The sequence below is a fragment of the Podarcis melisellensis genome (genome assembly GCF_964234715.1).
Source record: "Podarcis melisellensis genome assembly, chromosome: 2".
In the NCBI taxonomy this organism is placed as follows: Eukaryota; Metazoa; Chordata; class Lepidosauria; order Squamata; family Lacertidae; genus Podarcis; species Podarcis melisellensis.
This window is the reverse complement of record NC_138529.1, coordinates 102721458-102745505: the sequence shown is the minus strand read 5'-3', so window position 1 is coordinate 102745505 and position 24048 is coordinate 102721458. Positions and strand designations below refer to the sequence as shown.

At 45.2% G+C, this 24048-nt stretch overlaps 1 protein-coding gene and 1 long non-coding RNA gene across 2 annotated transcripts; both read right to left on the bottom strand.

Annotated features, from left to right (window-relative positions):
* Nucleotides 1–80: 80 nt before the first annotated feature.
* Nucleotides 81–15815, bottom strand: LOC309365480. Its single transcript, XR_014166187.1, has 2 exons — nt 13900–15815; nt 81–738 (listed from the first exon to the last, which is right to left on the bottom strand). It is a non-coding gene; the product is annotated as an uncharacterized lncRNA (long non-coding RNA).
* On the bottom strand, nt 1910–18974 carry LOC309365035 (monoacylglycerol lipase ABHD6-like). Its single transcript, XM_081903140.1, has 9 exons — nt 18559–18974; nt 12161–12299; nt 9489–9645; nt 7539–7652; nt 7003–7135; nt 6496–6653; nt 4942–4996; nt 3524–3624; nt 1910–2341 (listed from the first exon to the last, which is right to left on the bottom strand). Exons 2-9 carry the CDS (start codon nt 12268–12270, stop codon nt 2165–2167), a joined length of 1005 nt encoding a protein of 334 aa, XP_081759266.1. The 5' UTR covers nt 12271–12299; nt 18559–18974; the 3' UTR covers nt 1910–2164.
* Between the last annotated feature and the right edge of the window lie 5074 nt (nt 18975–24048).

Sequence of the window (24048 nt, the reverse complement as noted above, 5' to 3'; positions counted from 1 at the left end):
GGGAAGTAAAGGTAAGCTCTCGAGTTGAAGGACTGTGTGCACATTTTCCTGGGGAAGCATTCCTTAATAATGTCAGCTAGTCATGCTCAGTTTGGTTTATTAAAGTTGAACCATAATTGACAGGATAATCAGCATTATATTTGTACAAGGAAGCTCTACTTTGCCAAGTACCTTGAAGCCCTGTGCAAGTATACCATGGAAGAATAACCTTGCCGCTTGCATGTTCCTAAACGGGATGACAGAAACACATGATATGTCCTTCAGAGGTGGCGAAGACTGTCCCTTTCACAACTTTTTAAATGAGGATTTTCTTTTGATGATGTCCTGTTTTCTAGACTATTCTTTCTGCTAAGTCTAAAGAGTGTGGAGGGCACAGATCTCTTGCCCATTAACCAACTTTCCCAAATAACAGGAGGAAAACATGATTTGGACGATTAGAACCTCGAGTCCTAATGCCTGTCTCTCTTTGCTGGTGCTACCCACGGATCAACAATCACCTTCATCACATTCTAGTGAGAGAAGCAATTCTGAGTCAAGTCAGAGTCTATAGCCCATCTTTCTCTATGTGACATCCTCATGTACAATTCCCACTGTCTAGTAGTGCATAGGCTGGTTGAGGCTGATAGAAGTTGTACTCCAAAACTTCTGAGGGGCACAGGATTGCTGGAAACTGTGCTACATGATGCTTTACAAAGAGGAATAAGGAAAGGAAAAAATCCAGGTCCCTACCCCAGTGAGCTTACAATATAAATGTCAACACTGTAGGAATGATGAAAAGACAAGGGCACCTAGGGATATGAACAAACATGGTTAAATGGGCAAGTTTTAATCCTTTAAAGACTAATTTTGGACTAAGCACCATTGGAAACAGCTGGACTTTCTTTTGATTGGCATTCATAGGTCTGTTCTGCAGAGCTTAATTTTCCCCTTGGAGATGTGGACTTAAGAGGCTAAGCAATATGCTGTATGTAAAATGTGCACTTTGGGGGAAGGAATTGAAGGAAAAGAAGTAGAGAACTATGCAGGTGATCCAAGGGGAGTATCCCAGAAATGGCACCAAAACCGAGCAGATCCATTGCAGTTTCTGAGCAACTTGATGGGGGTGGAAATGCCAGCGAATATTGGAAGCAGAGAGATAATGGTGAATATAAGGCAGAGAGGAGTGAGCCCAGTTTGTGAAGTTTGGATTGCTTTTAACAGGAAAGACCAGGCAGTTGTGCTGGATGTGGAAGGGCACGGGACTTTGTAAAATTTGAGGAGGGGCATCACAGACTTCTCAGTATGGAGAGATGAATTCTCAATGGATGCTCAGTTTGGTTAAGAGGTGAAAAGACTGAGATTGGACAAGGGAGGAGGTGTGGCCAGTGCTTTATGGGATGGAGAAAAATGGCAGCGTTTCTGTTTTTGCAACGTATTGTGAGAAGTGTCTGAATAAGGATTTGGTGGCAGATGGAATATTGACTGTGTAAAAAGGGACCTGTCTTTATGGCACCACCATCTTGGAAGCAGCCTAAAGTTTGTCTTTAAAATGTATATGCTGTCTGTTGAGACAGCAAGGTGCATTTGACAGATCTGTCCATTTCTGAAGTGCATCCTATTTTTGAAATAAGGCAGAGGGGAAGTGACAGGCATCAAGTAAAAATTACACAATATGATTCCATAAAGGCTCGCAGTTTGGTTTTATAATTGAAGGCTGTGGCACTAGCATGGGGAACGTGGGCCCTCCCTAGATGATACTGGGCCCCAGCTCCTCCACCCCTGACCATTGGCAATGACTGGGGCTGGTGGGATTTGGAGTCCAACAACAACAGCAAACACCCCAGGTTCCCCACCACTGCTGTACCGTTTCTCTGGGAGTGAACCCCATTGAACTCAATGAGACTAATGTCTAAATAGACGTGCATAGGACTGTGCTGCAAATCGTGCAATTTAATTCCGGGTTCCACTATGTCGAAGGAAAGAAGTCAACTTGAACATTCCAGAATCCTTAAGGTCAGTCCAGGCCTGAAAGGTGGGACAGAACCAACTTTAGAAATAAATAAATAACCGTCTTGTAACAAATGGGGGAAGCCAAGCACAGACACCCACAACGTTATGCCCCGTGTTTTTTCTTTCCAGAGTAGGAAGTCCCTTTAAATACTCCAGCTGCCGGACTCAGTGAGGTTTATGCCACCTTCTTCGTCTCTGCTTTGTCACAAACTGAATTGTAGAATTCTAGGATGAGCTTTGCAGATTTCTTGGGTCTCTCGAATGCTATGAAGTGTCCACATTTATCCAGCATATGCACTTGGGAGATGGGAATTGCTGTTGCCAAAACTTCTGCGCCGGACGAATCGAAGACCTGAACAACAAAGAATGAGTATATATTCCCCCCCCCCCCCGGTGTCTGCATGGCACTGGGAGGAAATCTCTCACCTGTGACTATTGATAGCATCCCTAACCTTTGGTGAGTTGTGGTATAAATCTATATTGACTATTACCATCATCACCATCATCAGTAGTCAGTCATAACTGAATCCAACCAATCTCCCCTCCCTCTCATCCTCCTGTGGACCCCTGCCCCCTAATTTGCTCTAAAATGGTTGGGGGAACAACCAAGATCAAATTTGTGGGGCGGTGGACATCGGAGGGAGAGAGGAAGTCCTGCTCCATTCAGAGAGGTTTCGCCTTGCACAGTAACTTTGCAACTGCTAAGTGGTACTTAGTGACAAGCTGAATCCCAATTCTGCTTGTAGAGTCGCTCTACTGACCAACTGATTAAGCTTATTTGCACAAGCATCTCAGATTCACTTTCATATAATAGTAAAATTCACAATGCAACAAAGAAAATACAGAATCATTAAAAAAATGCTCATTGCACAGTTATTGTAATATTATTCACCTTACTCTGAGAACTTCATCCCATTTTGTATTCACTTTCCTAAATTTGAACTCCATTGTGATTTAATATGTCATCCCTTCAGTGGGAATTTATGTTCCCCAGGGCATACATATTAGGACAGGGCAGGTGTTGGAATTGTGGTGCCTTAAATCTCAGATTATAAAGAAATATTGATTGGACTGACATGGTAGTTTGTTGGTTGGCATGTGCCTATTTGTATCTGTTTTAACGATTGGTGACTGTGGTGTCAGGATGTAGGCGTGAGTTAGGTTTGTAGAAGCCATAAAGGAATTATTTGCTGCACTTGTTTTTCCTGCCTTAGATGTCCAACTTAATAAAGGCCATGAACCAAGTTCTTTGTTTTGAGCTAACCTAGGCCAAGGTCTGAGAGCATGTGATGCAGTCACCTTGCTAAAGCAAATACAGGTCTGGGCCTGGTCAGTGTCTGGAGGAGAGACTGTCTAGGAAGCCCATGCATGCTGCTATGATTTCCATTATGAAAGGTGGGAACATAAATGTGCCAAATTTAAATTAACGAACCATTCAGAACAGCAACAACCTCGGGAAATGAAAAGCCACTGAAACGGCTCACTTTTTTTGCCTCGCTCCCTAGGAACACAAGCATGCGCACGCACAACTTACCTTGTCACTCCGTCCCCAAATGATCTGTGTGGGCGCCTTAATCTTGCTCATATTGTCGTGAAGGCTGTATCTGGACTTAGCACTGGAGACGTCTAAGAAACCTTTACCAACAAGGAAGCAGAGTTAGGGCTGTTTCTGTCATGCGCAGAGGGGGAACTAGATACGCCGAGGGGATCCCTAATCACAATCTTCTGCAGCTTTTAAAAATAACGTTACCTGCTTGTGTTAATTTGATCAGGGGCTGTGTCACAGAGGAAGGACCTTTAGCTGACTTCCCAGCTGTTTTCTTAATTTCCCCCATCCCCACCTGCAGTTTGCTTTTTGGGGGAAAACATGCATTTACTGTATTGGCCTGAATATAAGCCGCACCCCGAATATAAGTCATACCTTTAAAATTAAGGGGGGGGGAGGAAATGACAATATCTGAGGAGGAGCGGGGGGCCAAGGTGGGCCAAGGAGGCAGCGCCTTCACTCCGGTGGCAGTGGGCAGCAGCACTTCCAGAGGGTCAGCACCACCATGGGCCCCCCAAAGGACAGGCGGGGAGAGGCGGCCGCTGGCGGGACTCGCGTGCCCCTTGGGTTAAAGCCATTCAGCACCTCGGGCTAGCACCAGTCCCAGCACACCGGCTGCGTCTCCTGTTCCTCCTCCTAGTAGACCTTCTCTCTCTCTCTCTCTCATCTGTGCTCCTTCCTCCTCCTCCCCGCCTTCTGGCTCCCTCTCGGGGACTCCCTCGCTGCACCGCCATCTTGGGAGCGGGCCCAGCTGAAACCAGGCCACATCCAGGCACAAGCCCGCTCCAAGCCAATTTTTGTAAGGTCGCAAATATATACCACTTTTCACAGTCAAAATTTTTTTGGGGGGCGAGTGTGGTGTATATTCGGGCCAATACAGTAAAAACAAATATTATTTGTTCAACTTCTATCCCACCCTTTCGAAGGAGTGCAAAGGGTGAATAATAGTAACCCCTCTGTACCACAACCAGGGGCGTCTCTCTCATGCATCTACTTGGGCCCTCACTGCAAAACTTGAGATATGTCTCATAACAGATATCATAGCTAGTAGCCATTGATGGCCATATCTTAGTAGTGCTGGTAGAGTCCCCAGTCTGAAACCTTGGAGAGCCACTCCCAGTCGGTATAACTAGGCGGACCCAATGGTCTGACGCAATACAACATCTTTCTATGCTCCAGTGATAGCTTGAATCCATAACTTCCCCTTTCTCTGATGCATGAGCACCTCTCAAGGATATTTAGCAAGCCACTTTCTGCTTCTTCAGAAAACTGGAATGTGTGAATGCAACAGACTTATGCAGGCATTCTTGTCCGCTGCCGAATGCGCTCCTGATTCTCAGCTGGCTTAACTCCATGTAATGTGTGAAGCAACATAGAATGACTCCACAACTGGTTTCTCTACTTACATGTTATGAAAAACATCTTATGTGGTCTCCGATCATCGAGATAAGCCTTCAGCAGCTAAGCATGGAAAACAAGAAGGTCTGAGTCAAAGATGACAACATCGGAAGGCTGTGAGGTTCAAGTCAGGGAACGATATGTTCCTTTCTTAAGGCAGCTGGTGGTGGTGATGCATTGGATTCTCTGGCTATCTATTTCATAGACCGGATGGAAACTTGGTATATCAACATTTAAAAAGAATTATAAGGCATATCAATATGTGAAGCACAATCTGTTGCCTTTTTTTTTTTTACAGTGTGTGAAGAAATTAATAAAGCATTGCTATGAAAATGAGGCTAACGGAAGTAAATTCACCTCAGAACTGTTCCACTTTTATGAGTTTATAGGAATTATCAGCTGCGAATTGGCAAAATGGCTGTTAGAGTAGAGAAGCTGTGGTGGTAGTTGCTCATTCTGGTATTTACACATTCATGCTTGGCCTGCTGCTGCCAGACCATAATGATGATGATAACAATTATTTATTTATACCCCACCCATCTGGCTGGGTTTCCCCAGCCACTCTGGGTGGCTTCCAACAAAAGATTAAAAATACATTAAAGTATCACTCATTAAAAACTTCCCTAAACAGGACTGCCTTCAGATGTCTTCTAAACGTCAGATAGTTGTTTATTTCTTTGACATCTGATGGGAGGGTGTTCCACAGGGCGGGTGCCACTACCAAGAAGGCCCTCTGCCTGGTTTCCTGTAACCTCACTACTCACAGTGAGGGAACCGCCAGAAGGCCCTCGGCGCTGGACCTCAGTGTCCAGGCTGAACAATGGGGGTGGAGATGCTCCTTCAGGTATACTGGGCCGAGGCTGTTTAGGGCTTAGGGGTCAGCACCAACACTTTGAATTGTGCTCGGAAATGTACTGGGAGCCAATGTAGGTCTTTCAAGACTGGTGTTATGTGGTCTAGGCAGCCGCTCCCAGTCACCAGTCTAGCTGCCACATTCATTAATCAATGGTGTAATTATGTATTTTGGGGCTCTGGTTATCACGGTCTAATGGATTGGTGGTCTTTAGATGCTAACATGCATTATCTCACTTCAAAATAGGGATGAGGCAGCCTTGCTGGCTTTGGGGGCCCAGCTCCTATCATATTTACCAGTTGCAGGTGAAAGGCATCCTGGTATTACCTACAGGGAACTTGCACTCTCTTGCCAAAGACCCATCCGGACCAGCACCCCCTACTCACAGTGGCCACCCAGATATCTTTTGAGAAGCCCCCCAGCAGGACCTCAGTGCAACAGCGCTCTCCCCTTCTGTGGTCTCCAGCAACTGGCATCCAAAGGCCATTGTGGCTGGTAGCTGTGGATATCCTCTTCCAGAAATTCATCCAATCCTTTTTAGTTGGGAGCCATATCTACCTATATTGCGGGAGCTAATTCCATAGTTTTCAGATTTCAGCCTGTGCCTTTCCTGCTTAAGCAGCTTTGAGGAGTGGGGATAGGATGTTGGCATAGCTAGGAGACATCACTGCAGAGGATTGGGCATTCTTTGGAGAACAGCTTCTCTCACCTGTGTGTTTACAATGCTGGGGCGATGCAAGCAGAGTTTGAACAAGTGTTTGCTCTGCTTGTCAGTCACTGGAATAAGAGTAGTATCCTCAGGGTTCTTGGCTTGAATCAGCTCTTTTAAGCGCATGAAGAATTCGTTTTCTGTTGGATACTTTAGACCTAGGAGTTGGGAGACAATGCAGAATGTCCAGACAAACCAAAGCAATTCGTGGCACAACCCCAGTTTCAATAGGCAAGATGGCAGCAGAATTTAAAGGATCAACTAGTAAAAGCAGCTTCAAAGGCACCAGCTGGGGAAAATGTTCCATAAGAAGGTCGCCATTACCATGGGCTCCAGCTCCACATTGGCCAAAAGGTTCATGCATTGCAGGAGGTTGGACTAAATGACCCCTGGGATCACCTCCAACCCTGCAATGCTATGACTTAGTTCCGAGTTTCCAGGAATAATCACCCATGTCATTTTGGAAGGGCAACTGGAGAAGGAGATCTGAAGAATTTTGGTACTCACCTGCCGGGCAAAGGAGGGACAAGGAGAAAATCTCAGATGGGTACTGAGCAGCGTAAACGCCGGCAACCATTCCTCCCATAGACATGCCAACCAGGTGAAAAGGCTTTTTGCTCAGGCCAATGGCCTCAACAAACTGAAATAATAAAAATATTATTATTAAATTGTTACTTATTTTTATGCAGTGCAGGTAAAGAGAAATCGTGTTACATATATTTAGGCAGTTTTGTGACCCCGTTGTAGCAACTAAGTCAGGCAGGGTGTTTTCCAGAGAACACGGTGATCTGTTTTATTGGTCAGTTATTCAACACACAAAACCAGGCCTCTCCTAGAGAGTTGGGCCACAATCTGCAAACCAGGGTTCAGCTCCCATTTTGGTTTCTTCTAAGCGGCCCATTGGCCCCAGTTGAAGTGATCACACAGTCAGCCATGATGACGATTCCCACATTCCACCAATCAGTAAAGGTCTTCTCTGGGAACCACTCGCCTGCCAGCTTTCAAGATAGAATGGGTCTCTGTTGGGTAAACGGAGGCCTTACCTGGTGTATCCGTTTAGTCTGAGCTGCAGCTGTGTAGCTTTCTCCCATCAGGCGAGTGGTTTCTCCATGACCGGGCATGTCAAGGCAGATCAAGTGGAGGTTACGAGGAAAGAGCTGTGGAAAGACGACGTTCTTCATACAAAACCAAGGAATCAAAACAAGCATAGAATCATAAAGGTAAAGGTAAAGGGACCCCTGACCATTAGGTCCAGTCGTGACCGACTCTGAGGTTGCGGCGCTCATCTCGCTTTATTGGCCGAGGGAGCCGGCGTACAGCTTCCGGGTCATGTGGCCAGCATGACTAAGCCGCTTCTGGAGAACCAGAGCAGCGCACGGAAACACCATTTACCTTCCCACTGGAGAGGTACCTATTTATCTACTTGCACTTTGACGTGCTTTCGAACTGCTAGGTTGGCAGGAGCAGGGACCGAGCAACAGGAGCTCACCCTGTTGCGGGGATTCAAACCGCCGACCTTCTGATCGGCAAGTCCTAGGCTCTGTGGTTTAACCCACAGCACCACCTGCGTCCCTCATGGAATCATAGAGGATCATAAAATTGTAGCTGGAAGGGCCCACAAGGGCTATCTAGCCCAACACTCTGCAATGCAGGAATCTTTTGCCCAGCGTGTAAGTGTTTCATGCTCTACCAACTGCATAACTGAACCTCTTCATTGCTGAAGGGTGGTGTGGTTAAGGTGGCATATTTTTTTAGCAGGCTGGTCTCATGTATACATACTGGGAGCATATGAACCATCAGCTCTTGCTGGAACCATCAACAGCCCAAGAGAGCTGTTAGGATAGCCGCTTTCCCCACCTTGCCTGGGGTAGCTTAAGAAAGAACTGTGTGACCTGAGGGAAGGCAGAAGTGAGGGAGGCCCAGGCCTCGGAGCTTATGCCATCAGCTTCTGGAGACACCATCAGTCAGCCTGAGAGGTCTCTGTTGCTCTATATTTTATTTCTTTTGTTTGTTTTGGTATTCTAAGATTTTAAACAACCTTGGGTGCCTGGGCACAAAGGCAGTAAAAAAAAAAGAAGGTAAAGGACCCCTGACTGTAAAGTCCAGTCACGAACGACTCTGGGGTTGCGAAGCTCATCTCGCTTTACAGGCTAAGGGAGCTGCCGTTGGTCCACAGGCAGTTTTTCCGGGTCATGTGGCCAGCATGACTAAGCTGCTTCTGGCGAAACCAGAGCAGCGCACAGAACCGCCATTTACCTTCCCGCCGGAGTGGTACCTATTTATCTACTTGTAGAGAGGTTTAACAAAGGCCTCAGCTGCACAATACATTGAAAGTATAAGACCACTTTAAACTGTCATGGCTTCCCCCAGAGAATCCTGGGAGCTGTAGTTTGTTAAGTCTGTTAGGGGAGCCTTAACTACATTTCCCAGGATTCTTTGGGGGGAAGCCATGACTGTTAACATGGTATGGGAGTTCTTTGAATGTAGGGTGTGGATGGAGCTGCTTTGTTCCTTTATTTAACAGAATTTGTATACTGCTTAATTGTGAAAAAGCCTCTAAGTGGTTTTCATAATATATATATAAAAGTTGTTGCCAATCAAAGCTAGAGTTAAAAACAAGCTAACCTTAAAAAGCACCATAATCAAAATAACCAACAGTTTAAACTATATATGGTCAAGTAAAATTACGTATTAAAATACATGTCAGCTTTACATATCTGAGTAGACTTGCCTAAACAAAATATGATTTGCATACAAAACAATATAGCAAGGGAAGGAAGGAAGGAAGGAAAGGTGAGATACAAATTTAATAAATAAATATAGTCAAGGGACAGAGAGTTCCAGAGTGTTATTGTCACCACGCTAAATGATTGATTCCTTACAAGTGCAGAATGAGCATTTTTGTGGCAATTGCAAAGGTGCCAGTTGTCCACTCTGAAGCAGCTCCCTGGGCAAATATCGGGCATTGTCCAAATAACAAAATGGGAACCTACTTGGATTGTATTTAACCATATGTTTTTGTCGAGAGAGAACCCATGTAGCATCAGCATGGATGGCCGAGGTCCAGGCTGCCCCCGCGTGAAGTAACTGAATCGGTAGCCATCACAATCCACGTGCTCCACTTTCACACCCGCTCTATGACGTTTGAACCTAAAAGTATAGAGAGAAGCAAGATGAGGCAAGAGTGATTTTGCACTTCCAGTTGACATCAGGGTAGCAGAGTTTCTGCTGCTCACCAGCTTTGCTTTGGCCTGCTGTCCAACCCATATTGTGGCCAACCCTCTATGTTTACAGGGCTCTGAAGGATCTTCAGCCATCGGAATTGATTACAATGGTACCTTGGGTTACAAACCCCTCAGGTTACAGACTCCGCTAACCCAGAAATAGTACCTCAGGTTAAGAACTTTACCTCAGGATCAGAACACAAATCACATGCAAGTGGCACGGCGGCAGCAGGAGACCCCTTTAGCTAAAGCGATACCTCAGGTTAAGAACAGTTTCAGGTTAAGAACGGACCTCTGGAATGAATTAAGTTTGTTACCAGAGGTTCCACTGTATATTAATATCTATTTGGTTTATGATATAAATAATCAGTTATTATTACATAACAGCTGAGTGTCCAAGGCCCCATTTGCACTATACATTTAAAGCAGGATGATACCACTTTCAAGCAGCTATAAAGGTAAAGGGACCCCTGATCATTAGGTCCAGTTGTGGCCGACTCTGGGGTTACGGCGCTCATCTTGCTTTATTGGCCGAGGGAGCCAGTGTACAGCTTCCGGGTCATGGGGCCAGCATGACCAAGCCGCTTCTGGCGAACCAGAGCAGTGCACGGAAACACCGTTTACCTTCCCAGCAGAGCGGTACCTATTTATCTACTTGCACTTTGACGTTCTTTTGAACTGCTAGGTGGGCAGGAGCAGGGACTAAGCAACGGGAGCTCACCCTGTCACGGGGATTCGAACCGCCAACCTTCTGATTGGCAAGTCCTAGGTTCTGTGGTTTGACCCACAGCGCCACCTGTGTCCCTTCAGGCAGCTATGGCTTTCCCCAAAGAATCCTGGGAGCTGTAATCTCTTATGGGTGCTGAGAGATGTCAAGAGGCTCCTATGACCCTCACAGAGTCCCTCTTCCTAGGGAATTCTGGGAATTGTAGCTGTGAGCTGAACAGAGGTCTCCCAACAGTCCTTGACACCCTTAACAAACTAAAGTTTCCAGGAGTATTATTTTTTTTAGTGGGATGTATGCTGTACTCTAAAGCTCTACCATCTCCCGTCAGGGCTGCGGGTCTACCAGCTAAATGGACCAAATGATCCAAGTCAGCAGGCAGCTTTCTGTGTTCCTTTCTGAAGCCATTGGGAGCGGTCCTTTGAAGCTTTAGTGCATTGAGCCATCATAACTACCAGAGAAAACAACCTGTATGATCCTGAGGAACAGCTGCCAGTTATCCTCCCACAGCAGAGAGTTGCAATCCTGAGGTTACTGATGGTTTGATAGCCTAGGGAAAGACACAATTCCTAGCCGGACTTCTCTGTATGTCAAAATTTGACTCTCTTTGCCTTTTTTGGTACACCTGCTTCCCGTTAAAAAAAAAATACATTGGATTTAGGTTGTGAGCACATTGTGCCTTTAAAGCAAACTCAAAACATACCTCCGCTCAAAGAATTCTGGGTGCTGTAGTTTACCTGCCACAGAGTTGCCATTGCCAGCAACCTTTAAGAAACTACAGTACCCAGAATTCTTTGAAGGAAAGACTGTGCTTCGAATGTGCTTTAAAAGTATAGCCTTAGACTCCTTAAAGGGGCCATTTATTGCCATCCTGTTTATTTATGGCTCTTCTTTGCTAGTGTTGTTTGGCAAGCTCTTACTTCCTTGTTTTTGTTCCTTTTTTATCTTCTCCTCTCATAGATTCATGTACAGCGGTTCCTTGATTCTCGAAATTAATCCATTCTAGAAGTCTGTTCGACTCCTGAAACCATTCCAAAACCAAGGCATGGCTTCCTATTGGCTGCAGGTGCTTCTTATACTCAAGCAGAAGTAACATTTGATGTTCGGCTTCCGAAAAATGTTTGCAAACCAGAACACTTACTCCCAGGTTTGCAGCATTTGGGAGCCGATTTGTTTGGCAACTAAGCCAGCCCTCCATCAAGATCAGATTTAGGGACTCTCTTCCTGCCTCTGATGCTTGTTTGAGTTGATGGGAGTTGTAGTTTAACAACAGCTGGAAAGCCAAAACTTACCCACACCTGCTCTAGATACTAGAGTCAGACCTGGTACAGGGTGTTGTAAACAGGTGACCCTCTGGATGTTGTTGGACTATAATTCCCATCATCCCTGACCATTGCTCATGATGGCTGGAACTGATGGGAGCTGGAGTCTGAGAACAGCGGAGGATCACAGATTCTCCCTCGCTGTCATATTGCAGCTGTTAGCCTCCTGGCTTTCTGGCTTCTGAACTTGCACCAAACAGATACTGCTTCCTGGTTAGGACACTACATAGTTGACCACAGATGGAAGTCAGTTCATGTATCAGATGTTGGTGGACTCCCAACACTCATCACACTTGAACATTCCTGCTGAGGCTGATGGGAGCTGGGGTCCAACAACATCTGGAGGGCCACAGATTCCCCACCACTGCTGCATATAACCTGAGCTATGCACTCACCACATCATGGTCCTGAATATTAGTGAAGGCAACGCATGGTACCGCACGTAAAGGGTTGATAGGATAGTCATAGGGATGTGAAAAATCGTCTTGATCACAGTAAGATCCATGTCTGCTAGTTAAGGTTGTTCTTTGCGGTCTGCACATAATAAACCAATCAGACAATCAAAGAAAAGAATAAAGTCAGTTAATAGGACGTGAATCCTAATGCCTGCAGTTCTGCTAGAATTTCATTTCCCAGAAGAGCAGATAAATAAATCTTAGGATTAGTTGAGAGACCTGTTTCTTTAGACATTTGGGGATATATTTTGAAGTAGGGTAAAAAAAATTCATTGTGCATTCATTGGAAAGAAAATTGTTTTCAGGTTATGACCAGATGCTATATTATTCCAAAGGTACATTTGATGTTAATTTTTAGGAATGTCAGAAGAGAAGAGGAAATAATCTTCACATGTGATGGACATGCGGTGTGGTTAATGCATCCATAAAGAAAGCAACCAGTATAACATTAGTGTTAGAAGTGGACCACTATAATACCAGAAGCTGATTTCTTATATAGAGGCTGCTTCATTTGGTCAAATGTGACACTACCCCATCAACCTCAACCAGCCCCCACCTGCTTGACTAAGACTTACAACCAGTCCAGAGGAGAGCACTGGCTGCCAGCTTCCTCTGCCATAATATCAGGGCTGCCCCTTGTGGAACTCAACAGGGAAGGTGATGGGGACAAATCTCTCATGTTGTTGGCATCTGTCTGTCTTGGGAGTTGTTCCACCAACAAGCCTGGTGCCTGAAGCCAGCTCCCTGTAGAGCATGTCCTTGGGAATCCTGACATCTTCCATTCTGTGGACATGACCAAGCCAGTGTAGACTTTGCTGAGACAGGAGTGCAAACATTCTGGGAATGTGGGCTAGGGGGAACACATCTTTGTTTGAGATTCTGTCTTGCCATGTGATGCCCCAGATCCTCCTGACACAGTGTATGTGGAAGCTGTTGAGACATTGCTTCTGATGGTTGTAAGTTGCACACCTCTCACTTCCATAAAGCAGCATGCTCAACACACAAGCCTGGGAGGCCTTCGTCTCGGTGTGTTTCATCAACAAGGCAATTGGAAGAAAAGATACTTAAAGTTAATACAAATGGAGCTGGGTAGCCTAGCTGTGTGATCCATGCTCTGCTTAGATAGACTACCATGTACTCTTAAGTGGGGCTTACCCTTGAAGACTGTCCAGAAGCTCCAGCTAGGGCAGAATGTGATGAGGCAAGGAGGGACTGTATAACACTTGTCCTGAGAGAGCTGAATTGGCTGCCTATTTGCTACTGGGCCCAGTTCAAGGTGTTAATACCCAAATACTTGAAGAAGTGTCTCTCCCCATATCTGCCAACCCAAGCCGTACATTCTGCAATGAAGAACTGATGAGTTGTCCCATCAAAAAGTGTGGCTTATTGTATGGTGCCTCAGGAGATAGGCTTTTCTATGACAGCTACATTCCCTCATGGGCAACCTCTTGGAGGGTCAGATACCATTGGTGGGCAGGATCAGAGGCAAATAGTAGGCAGAGCAACAGGTGTGTAACTCATTGTGCAGTAGGCTACATTCCAGCTATACAAAAACCAAAAATTTCTACACTTGCCATGCACTCCATCGAGGCAAGACAGAGGTATTATTGAGTACAAATACACATTCCATGCATGGAAAACACTCAGGGAAGGTCAATGAGAGCCACTGGTCCCATCACCTCCTGGCAAATAGAAGGGGGAGAAATGGAGGCAGTGAGAGATTTTACCTTCTTGGGCTCCATGATCACTGCAGATGGTGACAGCAGTCATAAAATTAAAAGACGCCTGCTTCTTGGGAGAAAAGCAATGACAAACCTAGACAGTGTCTTAAAAAGCAGAGACATCACCTTGCCAACAAAGGTCTGTATAGTTAAAGCTCTGGTTTTCCCAGTAGTGATGTATGGAAGTGAGAGCTGGACCATAAAGAAGGCTGATCGCTGAAGAATTGACGCTTTTGAACTATGGTGCTGGAGGAGACTCTTGAGAGTCCCATGGACTGCAAGAAGATCAAACCTCTCCATTCTGAAGGAAATCAGCCCTGAGTGCTCACTGGAAGGACAGATCCTTAAGCTGAGGCTCCAATACTTTGGCCACCTCATGAGAAGAGAAGACTCCCTGGAAAAGACCCTGATGTTGGGAAAGATGGAGGGCACAAGGAGAAGGGGACGACAGAGGACGAGATGGTTGGACAGTGTTCTTGAAGCTAGCGGCATGAGTTTGACCAAACTGCGGGAGGCAGTGGAAGACAGGAGTGCCTGGCGTGCTCTGGCCCATGGGGTCACGAAGAGTCGGACACGACTAAGCAACTAAACAACAACAACCTTTAGGGATGTTGGTGTATTCCAATACAAACAGAAACTGCATGTGTTTGCTTATTTGTCCCATGTGAGAAACAGAAAGCAATCCAGTGAATACGATAGGTATTGCTGCTTTCAGTCTGGTAAAAAGTATGTCATCTATTGCATCTCCTCCACCCGCCCGCCATTTGCATTGCTTTTCCCTTGCATTTGAAGGAATGGTATGGAGTAACGTTACAGCAACACAATTTTCATTATTACATAAATTCCGTAAGTTACAGAGTTTCACCACAATGGGCAGTGGGATAATCATGTACGTGTTGGTGGAAGATGAACTGCAGCAGAACAGGAAGAGGGCTGCATGTAACAGACACAGAGTGGGAATGGAAAAACCATGCCTTCTTTCATTGCTGCCTACCTGTGCTCTATTCTCATCAACCCTCTTCTGCCTGGATTCAGCTTGTCCTCCTCATGATTCACCCCAAAAGCCTGATTAGGAATAAGACAAGGGCTTCTGGAGGTGTTGGTGAATTGCAACCCAATTGTGTGTTATGAGTGTGTTGTTGATGCACCTGGCTCCAAACCTCTGGAGAGCTCACCACAAGATCTTGAAACAGATCTTGAAAGATGCAGTAGTGCTCTGAGTGAAACTGTTCTGGGCAGCTCCTGAGCCAAGGGAAAATATTTCTCTCATCATCACCTCCCAGACAGAAGTAAAACCCATTTGAACCTCTGGCAGATTAGAAACAATTATTCCCATGATTATTCTGGCTGCTTATCCTGGGGACTACAAACCCCAGTGTGGAGTGTGGGGTGCAGCAGGTGAGGGGGGGGCGTAAAACCCAGATGTCCTTGAACTACAACTCCCACCATTCCTGACCGCTGTTTGTTGTTGTTTTTTAAAATGTTCCGTTTTAGCCAGGCCTTTGGTTGATTTGATTGACATCCTATGCCCTTTAAAAATGTGGGGTTTTTTTGAGAGGGGAGTTATTGGGTTCTTGTTTTTATTTTGATTATGTATTTTGTGGTTTTATATTCTGATTTTATTCTGTGAACCACGCTGAAACTTGCGGGTATAGGGCGGTATATAAATTCAATAAATAAATGAATGAATAAAAATAGGTTTATAGTTGCTAGAATTTAATTAAGATTTGAGGTGTTGAAAGCTAGTCTCTCCTCACACCCGGTGTGAGGTGATAGCTAGACCCATGTGTGTATTTGACCTGCATATTAGACGTGTCTAAACCCTCTGGAATTAGCACGTGTTACAGGCTAAATAAGGCAAGCAGGTGCTAATTTACTCTAAGTTCCATGGAGGTGGTAGCTTGTGGGGTTTGATGCACAACAATCCATCAAAGGAACTCGCCACAGAGAGCAAAGAGGTGGGGCCCTTTTGACTCCAGAGATAAAGCCATGAGTTTTGGGTTTGCTGGGAAGCAGCGTGCTGGAGAGAGAGCGAGAGAGAGAGATAAAGAGCAACGTTTGAGAACAATGGTAGCTATGGAAGAAGCCACAACCTCTTGGGGTATGAATGCTGTGGACCATTCCTACGTAGGCTCAGGTTGTATATATGTGTAAATAAACCATAGATCATAAAGACACCACAGTCTCTGCTGTGCTTCATATCAAAAAAAGAAAACAAAGGCCTTAGGTAAGTGCCTGTCATGGACCGGTTGGATGCCGAGGAATGGCGAGAGGAACCAGATGGGGAAACACCAAGCGAAGAAGGATCAGAACCTGGGGAATGGTGGTGGGACAACGATGAGGGAGAAGAGGGAGCAGACTGGGAGGAGCAGGTGTCGGAAGCTGAGGAGGTAACGGGGCTTAGTGAGCTGGGAGAGTCTGTGCCAGAGAGAAATCCAGAAGCAAAGACAGAAGCAGAAGCAGGAGAGGAGGGAGGCCAAGAGGCAAAGGTGAGTCGGGTTGGTGAAAAGGCATGGGTGTCTCCCCTTTTTGCTGCAACAAACTCCCCTCCCCATTGCCTCCCAGAACCAGAAGAGGGCTAAAACGGGTGGAGCAGTGACACTCTCCACACAGGCACAGTCTCCGATTGCTTGGAGAAAGCCCTGGAGAGGAGGGGCCTTAAACGGCTATGAGGAAGCAGGGACTTTCCATCTCTGCAACTGATCCATTGGTCGAGTCCTACTGAGGATGAACTGCTGTGCTCATTACACCACCAAGCTTGTGCAGGTCGTGTTACTGCTAATAAAGAGTTAACTCCAGCTTGAACAGTCTGATTTACTGCCAGCTCAGTCCAGGCAGCACCTGGAACTCCTTGCTGTGGAGATTGGGAGTGGCATGTAACAATATGTATGCAGTTGGACTCTACTGAAGGTTGATCCATAAGGAAATAGTTGACTTTATAAGGCAAAGGTCCTGCCCATTTGCTCAGCTGAATAGTTTCCCCCTCCCCCCAAATGTTTAATCAGAATCTGCTTTTTGTAACTTGAAGTCAGTGGTTGAAGTCCTACTCTCCAGAGCAGAAGAAATCAAGCACGCTCCCTCCTCCATGTGACAGCCCTTAAGATATTTGAAGTTGGCTATCATATCTCCTCTCAGTCTCCTCTTTTCCAGGCTAAACATACCCAGCTCCCTCAACCATTCCTCATAAGGCTTGGTTTCCAGACCCTTGATCATCTTGGTTGCTCTCCTGTAAACACATTCCAGCTTGTCAACATCCTTCTTAAATTGTGGAGCCCAGAATTGGACACAGCATTCTAGGTGTGGTTTGACCAAGGGAGAATAGAGCAAGACTATGGCTTCCCTTGATCTGTACACTAGACTTCTGTTGATGCAGCCTAGTAGAGCATTAACTTCTTTTGCTGCTGCATCACACTGTTGACTCATGTTAAGCTTGAGAACTAATTTTAATTTGCATAGTTATTTTTTTATTATTGTTTTAACACACACACCTCTTTCCTCCAAGATGCTCAAGGCGGCATACATGGTTTGCCTTCTCCCCTTTTTATCCTCACAACCACCCTGTGAGGTAGCCTGGGCTGAGAGGCAGTGACTGGTCCATGGCCACGCGGTGAACTTCATGGCTGAGTGGAGACTAGACCCTTGCTCTCCTGGGTCCAGTGCTCTAACCCTACACTACACTGGCTCTTCATCATACATTTTTTGTTGATTCAGTTGCCTTGCAACTCTGCAGTACTATGATTTCAAGACTGACCACCTGGCTTCTAAGGTGTTTATTATAACGATTTAATTTGATCTTCACAAGTGACTTTTAGCCCTCTTTGTTCTGTTCTCTTTCGTTGCCTTTGATGATGCTTTTGGAATTGCTTTTTTTTGTTTTGTTTTTTGTTTTGCTGATGGGATAATAATAATAATAATAATAATAATAATAATAATAATAATAATAATAATAATAATATGTTTCATTTTGTATCCTTGCCCTGGTATTGGTACCAATGAAGAATAGGCTATCAATCTTTTAAATATTAGTAAAGATTTTTTTTAAAAAAAACTTTTTACATTTTTATACTGCCTGTCATCTGTAGATCTCAGCATGGTTGAAAACACAAAATTACAACATATATAATATAATATAATATAATATAATATAATATAATATAATATAATAATAATACTGATTAAAATATATATGATATAATATAAAACTCCCATCAAAGGGCAAATTATAGCATCACCGACTGGCAAACATGATAAAGAGTAACAAATTCTTCTTATGTACGCTAGCATTCCTCCTTATGTATACCACTCTGTGTTTAGCAGAATGCCAAAAGGGTAAGAGGAATGCGTGGCATAGATCAAAGCGCTGTGTGCAATAGATTGTTTAGATCAGGCATAGGCAAACTCCGGCCCTCCAGATGTTTGAGACTACAATTCCCATCATCTGACCACTGGCCCTGTTAGCTAGGGATGATGTTAATTGTAGTCCCAAACATCTGGAGGGCCGGAATTTGCCCATGCCTGGTTTAGATGTTGCTCCATGCACACATTTGAGTTACTTGCGCACATATACACAGCAATTTGCAAACTCTCAAATTCCCTGTTTCTTCCATGGAGTCTTACCTGGGACGGGGAGTTGTGCACAGGTGTCCACTCTCGCTTTTCACTGCTGCCTCATTTGTTGGTATCTGCATCTTCCAGCTGGGTGGAGGAGTCTTTTAAGGACGTCCTTCCTCCCACATCTAAAGCCTCCTGGACACCGAAGGAGCATTCTGCAGCTGGGTTCATCACAACCCCCACCCACCACACATACACACAAACACACTGCCGCCTTGAAATCACCATAGGTTCTGTGATGAAACACTTCAGGGCCCATGACTGCTACTTCTCTGGAACCTTTGGGCTTGTTCCTCTCTAACTTGGCAGCCTCCTGCTGTAATTAGGTGCCCAGCCTCATTGCATGAAGACAGTTAAAGGTGGCTGGCTGCTCTGGAGGCAAAGGAGACTCAGGTGAATGAAGGTTGTGGCTCTCCCCCCTTGCCAATCAGGGAATCCCTAGAGAAAAGAGCAATAGCAAGGAGGAACCTGGAGGCCAAGTCCTAGAGGGAAGGGCTGAAGGTGCCCGGAGAAAAAACAATTAAGAGGCAACGAGATAGCCATCTTCAACTATTTGAAGGGCTGTGGAGCTAATGTGTGCTTCTGTTGTTCCAGGTCAGGGGTGAACTGGAAGTAGGCTGCATAGGTAATATGTTACACAAGAAACTGCCTTCTGCTGAATGGGATCATGGGTCCATTGAGTTCAGTATCGTCAACACTCAGCCAGAAGTCTCTTCCATCCATACCTGGAGATAGTGAGGAATGAACCTGGTGCTTGGACCTGGTTGGTAGATCTTGGGCTTCTAGGTAGGCCAATCAGTGTTGGCCGGTGCCCTTTGGGGCTGGTGGGGTGGAAGGCAGGGGACCCAACAGTATGTGGAGCCTGAGTCAATGGCAAGCAGAGCCAGCTCATTCTGGTTCCTTCTCCATCGTCGCTTGTAGAAGTCAGGAGGAGGACAACACTGAGACTAAGGACAGGGCAGCTGATGGGCACTGCCACACCTTGGTCCAGGTGCAAGTAAGCAGGCATTTTCTGGAACAATATGTGAATTAGAACACACGAGAGGGTTGTAGCCAATATTTGCCCTACTCTTGAGTAGACTCATTCGAGGCAATGGACATTTATTAGTGTTGTTGTTACTGTATTTTTTGCTCTATAAGACGCACCAGACCACAAGACACACCTAATTTTGGGAGGAGGAAAACAAGAAAAAAAATATTCTGAATCCCAGAAGCCAGAACAGCAAGAGGGATCTGGCTTCTGGGATAGCCTCTTGCTGTTCTTGCTTCTGGGATAGTTGCGTGCAGCCTCTCCCAGGCAGTGGGATGAAGGCTCCCCCAAGAGCTGTGTTCCCTTTAAAGAGCGAGTGGAGCTTCTCCCCAAGGAGGGAGAAGAGAAGAGCCTCTCGCCTGCATTTGCTCCATAAGACGCACACACATTTCCCCTTACTTTTTAGAAAAATACGGTGTTTAAATTTGTATACCGCCCTTCATCCAAAGATCATGGGGCAGTTCACAACATAAAAATGCAAAAACAAAAACACAAAATACATAATACAGTGGTACCTCGGGTTAAGAACTTAATTCGTTCTGGAGGTCCGTTCTTAACCTGAAACTGTTCTTAACCTGAGGTACCACTTTAGCTAATGGGGCCTCCCACTGCCGCCGCTGCGTGATTTCTGTTCTCACCCTGAAGCAAAGTTCTTAACCCGAGGTACTATTTCTGGGTTAGCGGAGTCTGTAACCTGAAGCATCTGTAACCTGAGGTACCACTGTAAAACAAAAGCCAAACAAACCAATAGCAGTGCCCTCCCCCAACTACATTTAAAAGGGAATAGAATGTTAATCAGCCAAATGGTCAAAGAGAAATGTTTTTACCCAGTGCCTAATGTAATGAAATGTAAATGTGATGAAGGAGCCAGATGAGACTCCCTGGGGAAATCCTTCCAGGACCAATTCAGGTTCAATATTTTAATGGGTCTACCCTGACCCAGGCAATCCTTCAAAATTTGCCTCTATGAATTTGCAGTGCCATTCTCCAGCCAGGTAATGTGCGAACAAATGCATGTGCAGAAAGATGGGTATATTAGTGAAAACAGCATGTGGAAATTGCATTATATTAGGGGAAATTGTTTTGCCAAATGCTTATATTCAGCAGCTTTATATACAAAACAAGGAGACATTTGCACTAAAATGCTGAGTAATTTTCATGACGATTCTTTAAATGCACATATTTATTTATTTAATAAAATGTATATACTACTTGATTGTAGGGTGGGTTGAGAAACCCTCAAAGCAGCTTTGCACAGATTTGGAAATGTGAAGAACTGGACAAGAAACAGAGAGAAATGGAAATAAACCAAGTCACCCATCCCTCCTGGCAGACACTTTTTAAAGAAAATGCATATTTACTTACTAAAACTACAAGTAGCTTGCCCTAAATCTGGGAGGAGTAGTGAGATAACTCTATTAAATAAACTCCTGTCCTGTTGAAACCAAGCTTCTACATATGCCTTAAGCCATTTTGGTTGGCAAACTTTTCTGTGAGCAAACCAGCAAGACTTGGTTCCAGGTAAGCCAAGCATACTCATCTCGTTGGCACAGATAAACATTTAATATATTATCTAGTGCAAATCAAATGCTGCAGCAATCGAGCTTCTTGTAGGGAGATGAGTTTGTTTGCATTCCCAGCTTGCCAAAGGAAAAAGGCAGGCATAACAGAATACAATGTCGAACATGAACTCTCTGTGGACCGCAGCTTTCCTCCTGATTTTCTTACACTAAGTTTAGTCCAGTCTGGTTTTTATGGAGCCTTTGGGTTTGTTTATGGGCAGTAATTAGACAACTAGCGTTCATCCTGCACTTGTCCTGATTTATATGTCTGTACATTTCGCAGTCACTTTCCAAACTGCAAAACCTTGAATGAGTGAATGAATGAATTTACTGTACTAGGGCAACAGAGTCTTAATGGCGAGAGCCAGTGTGGTGTAGTGGTTAAGAGCGATAGACTCGTAATCTGGTGAACCGGGTTCGCCTCCCCGCTCCTCCACATGCAGCTGCTGGGTGACCTTGGGCTAGTCACACTTCTCTGAAGTCTCTCAGCCCCACTCACCTCACAGCGTGTTTGTTGTGGGGGAGGAAGGGAAAGGAGAATGTTAGCCGCTTTGAGACTCCTTAGGGTAGTGATAAAGCGGGATATCAAGTACAAACTCTTCTTCTTCTTCTTAATCCACAGAGCCTTAATCCACTTCAACTGTGCAAACCTGAAGTTCTATTATATACAATTGTACCTTGGTTTTCAAACAGCTTAGTTCCCAAACGTTTTGGCTCCCAAACGTCGCCAACCTAGAAGTGACTGTTCCGGTTTGCGAACTATTTTTTTGGAAGACGAACATCCGATGGGGCTTCTGATTGGCTGCAGAAGCTTCCTGCAGCCAATCGGAAGTCGCGCTTTGGTTTTCGAATGTTTTGGAAGTCGAACGGCCTTCCCGAACGGATTCTGTTCGACTTCCAAGGTGCGGCTGTATTTGAATCTCTCTTGCAAAATACAGATCATCTGGAGGCACCCATACACAATCCTTGATCGTCTTTTGTGGTTGCCTGGAGAGTTGTCTTCCGCTTACACCTTTCTCGAACTTTGAAATTGGAGACACTCTGCCCCCCAATTCTGAAGCTGCTTTACTTTCTCATCTGCCCAAGACCAGCAGAAGAAGAACTCGGGGAGATATTTGCACAATATCGTGAGGCTGCACTCTGGTGCGTAGTGTGTGGGCCAGTAGCACTTCCACCTAGGGCAAGGAACCTTTCCCAAAACATTGAACGGGTGGTGATTGTGACACAGAGCCTCATCTGCTGAGGGCAGGGGTGGAGTGCTGAGTCCTCTCCCTCTCGTAAACCTCATCTCCTGCCTCATCACACCAGGTTTTCCTTGCCCGTTCTCTGAAGGCAGTCATTGCTGCCAAATCTTGGTCAGGGACCAGGTGGAGAGGCTCCAAATATCCTACTCCTCCTCAGAAGGTCATTTCCCCTTCCAGGTGTTCTGTGCCTCTCTTTTGAGAACCAAGGACTTATGCCACCTGCCATTGCCAGCACCAGTCTTGTATTGTAGCACTTTCTAAAAACCAACCAAAAGTTAAGAGGATAGCACCCCTCCACCCTTCTCTCTCTCTCTCTCTCTCTCTCTCTCTCTCTCTCTCTCTCTCTCTCTCTCTCTCTCTCTCTCTCTCTCTCTCTCCTTCAAATTCTGTGCTCTGTGGAAGCAGCAATGGCCAGTAGCAACGGGAGAAAATCAATTCAGTCTCCATGTAAAGGTGAACCTACCTAATTCAGACTTTGCGAAACAATATGCAAACCGAAGCAGAGCCATCCTTTGACCTTTGTTCTTCTCTGGATTTGGCAGTATGAGTTCTCCAGCCCAAGGAAGGTGTACAAAAAGAAAAATGCATATGTCATGGGAGAGTGTGCATAAAAATCGGTGAAAGTTACACATCAAAATGCATCACGTTAGGGACAATTGCTTGCCAAAATTGTGTATATTGGGCAGAATTGCAGGCAGAAATCTGTATATTGGGAGAATTTTGTACCGAAATGCTGATGGATTATCCTGAGGGCTTTTGAAAAAATATATACATATTTCACAAACTGACATGGAAATGTGAAGGACCGAACTGAAGACTGGAAAAACAAGAAACTGACATTGACGGACTGGCTCATCCTTCGTGGCGGAAACCGATGTCCTCACTGTGGAAGGACTTGTGGATCCAGAACTGGCCTCCACAATCACTTACAGACTCATTGTTAAAACCGTGTTTATGGAAGACAATCTTACTCTGCTACAAGTGATTGAAGAAGAAGCAGCAGCAGCAGCAGCTGGGGCAGAGTTGTCCTCGTCATAAAGACATCCTTGCTGCTTGACGTCATGGGGCTGTGGCAGGGCAGGGTGGCAATGAGGTCCAGACAAACAGGAGCAATGCTAGTGTCATGCTCTCCAACATTTCTCCGATGAAAATGGGGCATCCTAAATAATAGTAACAGTAACAACAACAACAACAACAACACCCCGCTCATCTGACTGGGTTGCCCCTGCCACACTGGGCAGCTTCCAACATATATAGACTAATAATAAAACATTAAACATTTAAAAAACCTTCCCTTTACAGGGCTGCCATCCAATGTCTTCCAAAGGTTGTATAGTTACTTATCTCCTTGGCTCGGATGTCACATAACTCCAGACCTTCCAATGAAAACAGGGACGTCCTAAGGAAAAGCGGGATGTTAGAAGGCATCTAAAGGCAGCCCTGTTTAGGGAAGCTTTTAATGTTTAATAGGTCATTGTATTTTAGTGTTTTGTCGGAAGCTGCCCAGAGTGGCTGGGGGGACCCAGCCAGATGGGCGGGGTATAAATTATTATTATTATTATTATTATTATTATTATTATTATTATTATTATTATTATGTTCCAGAATTGAATCAGAAACCGGGATGGCTTCTGTAAATCTGGGATTGTCCCTGGAAAAT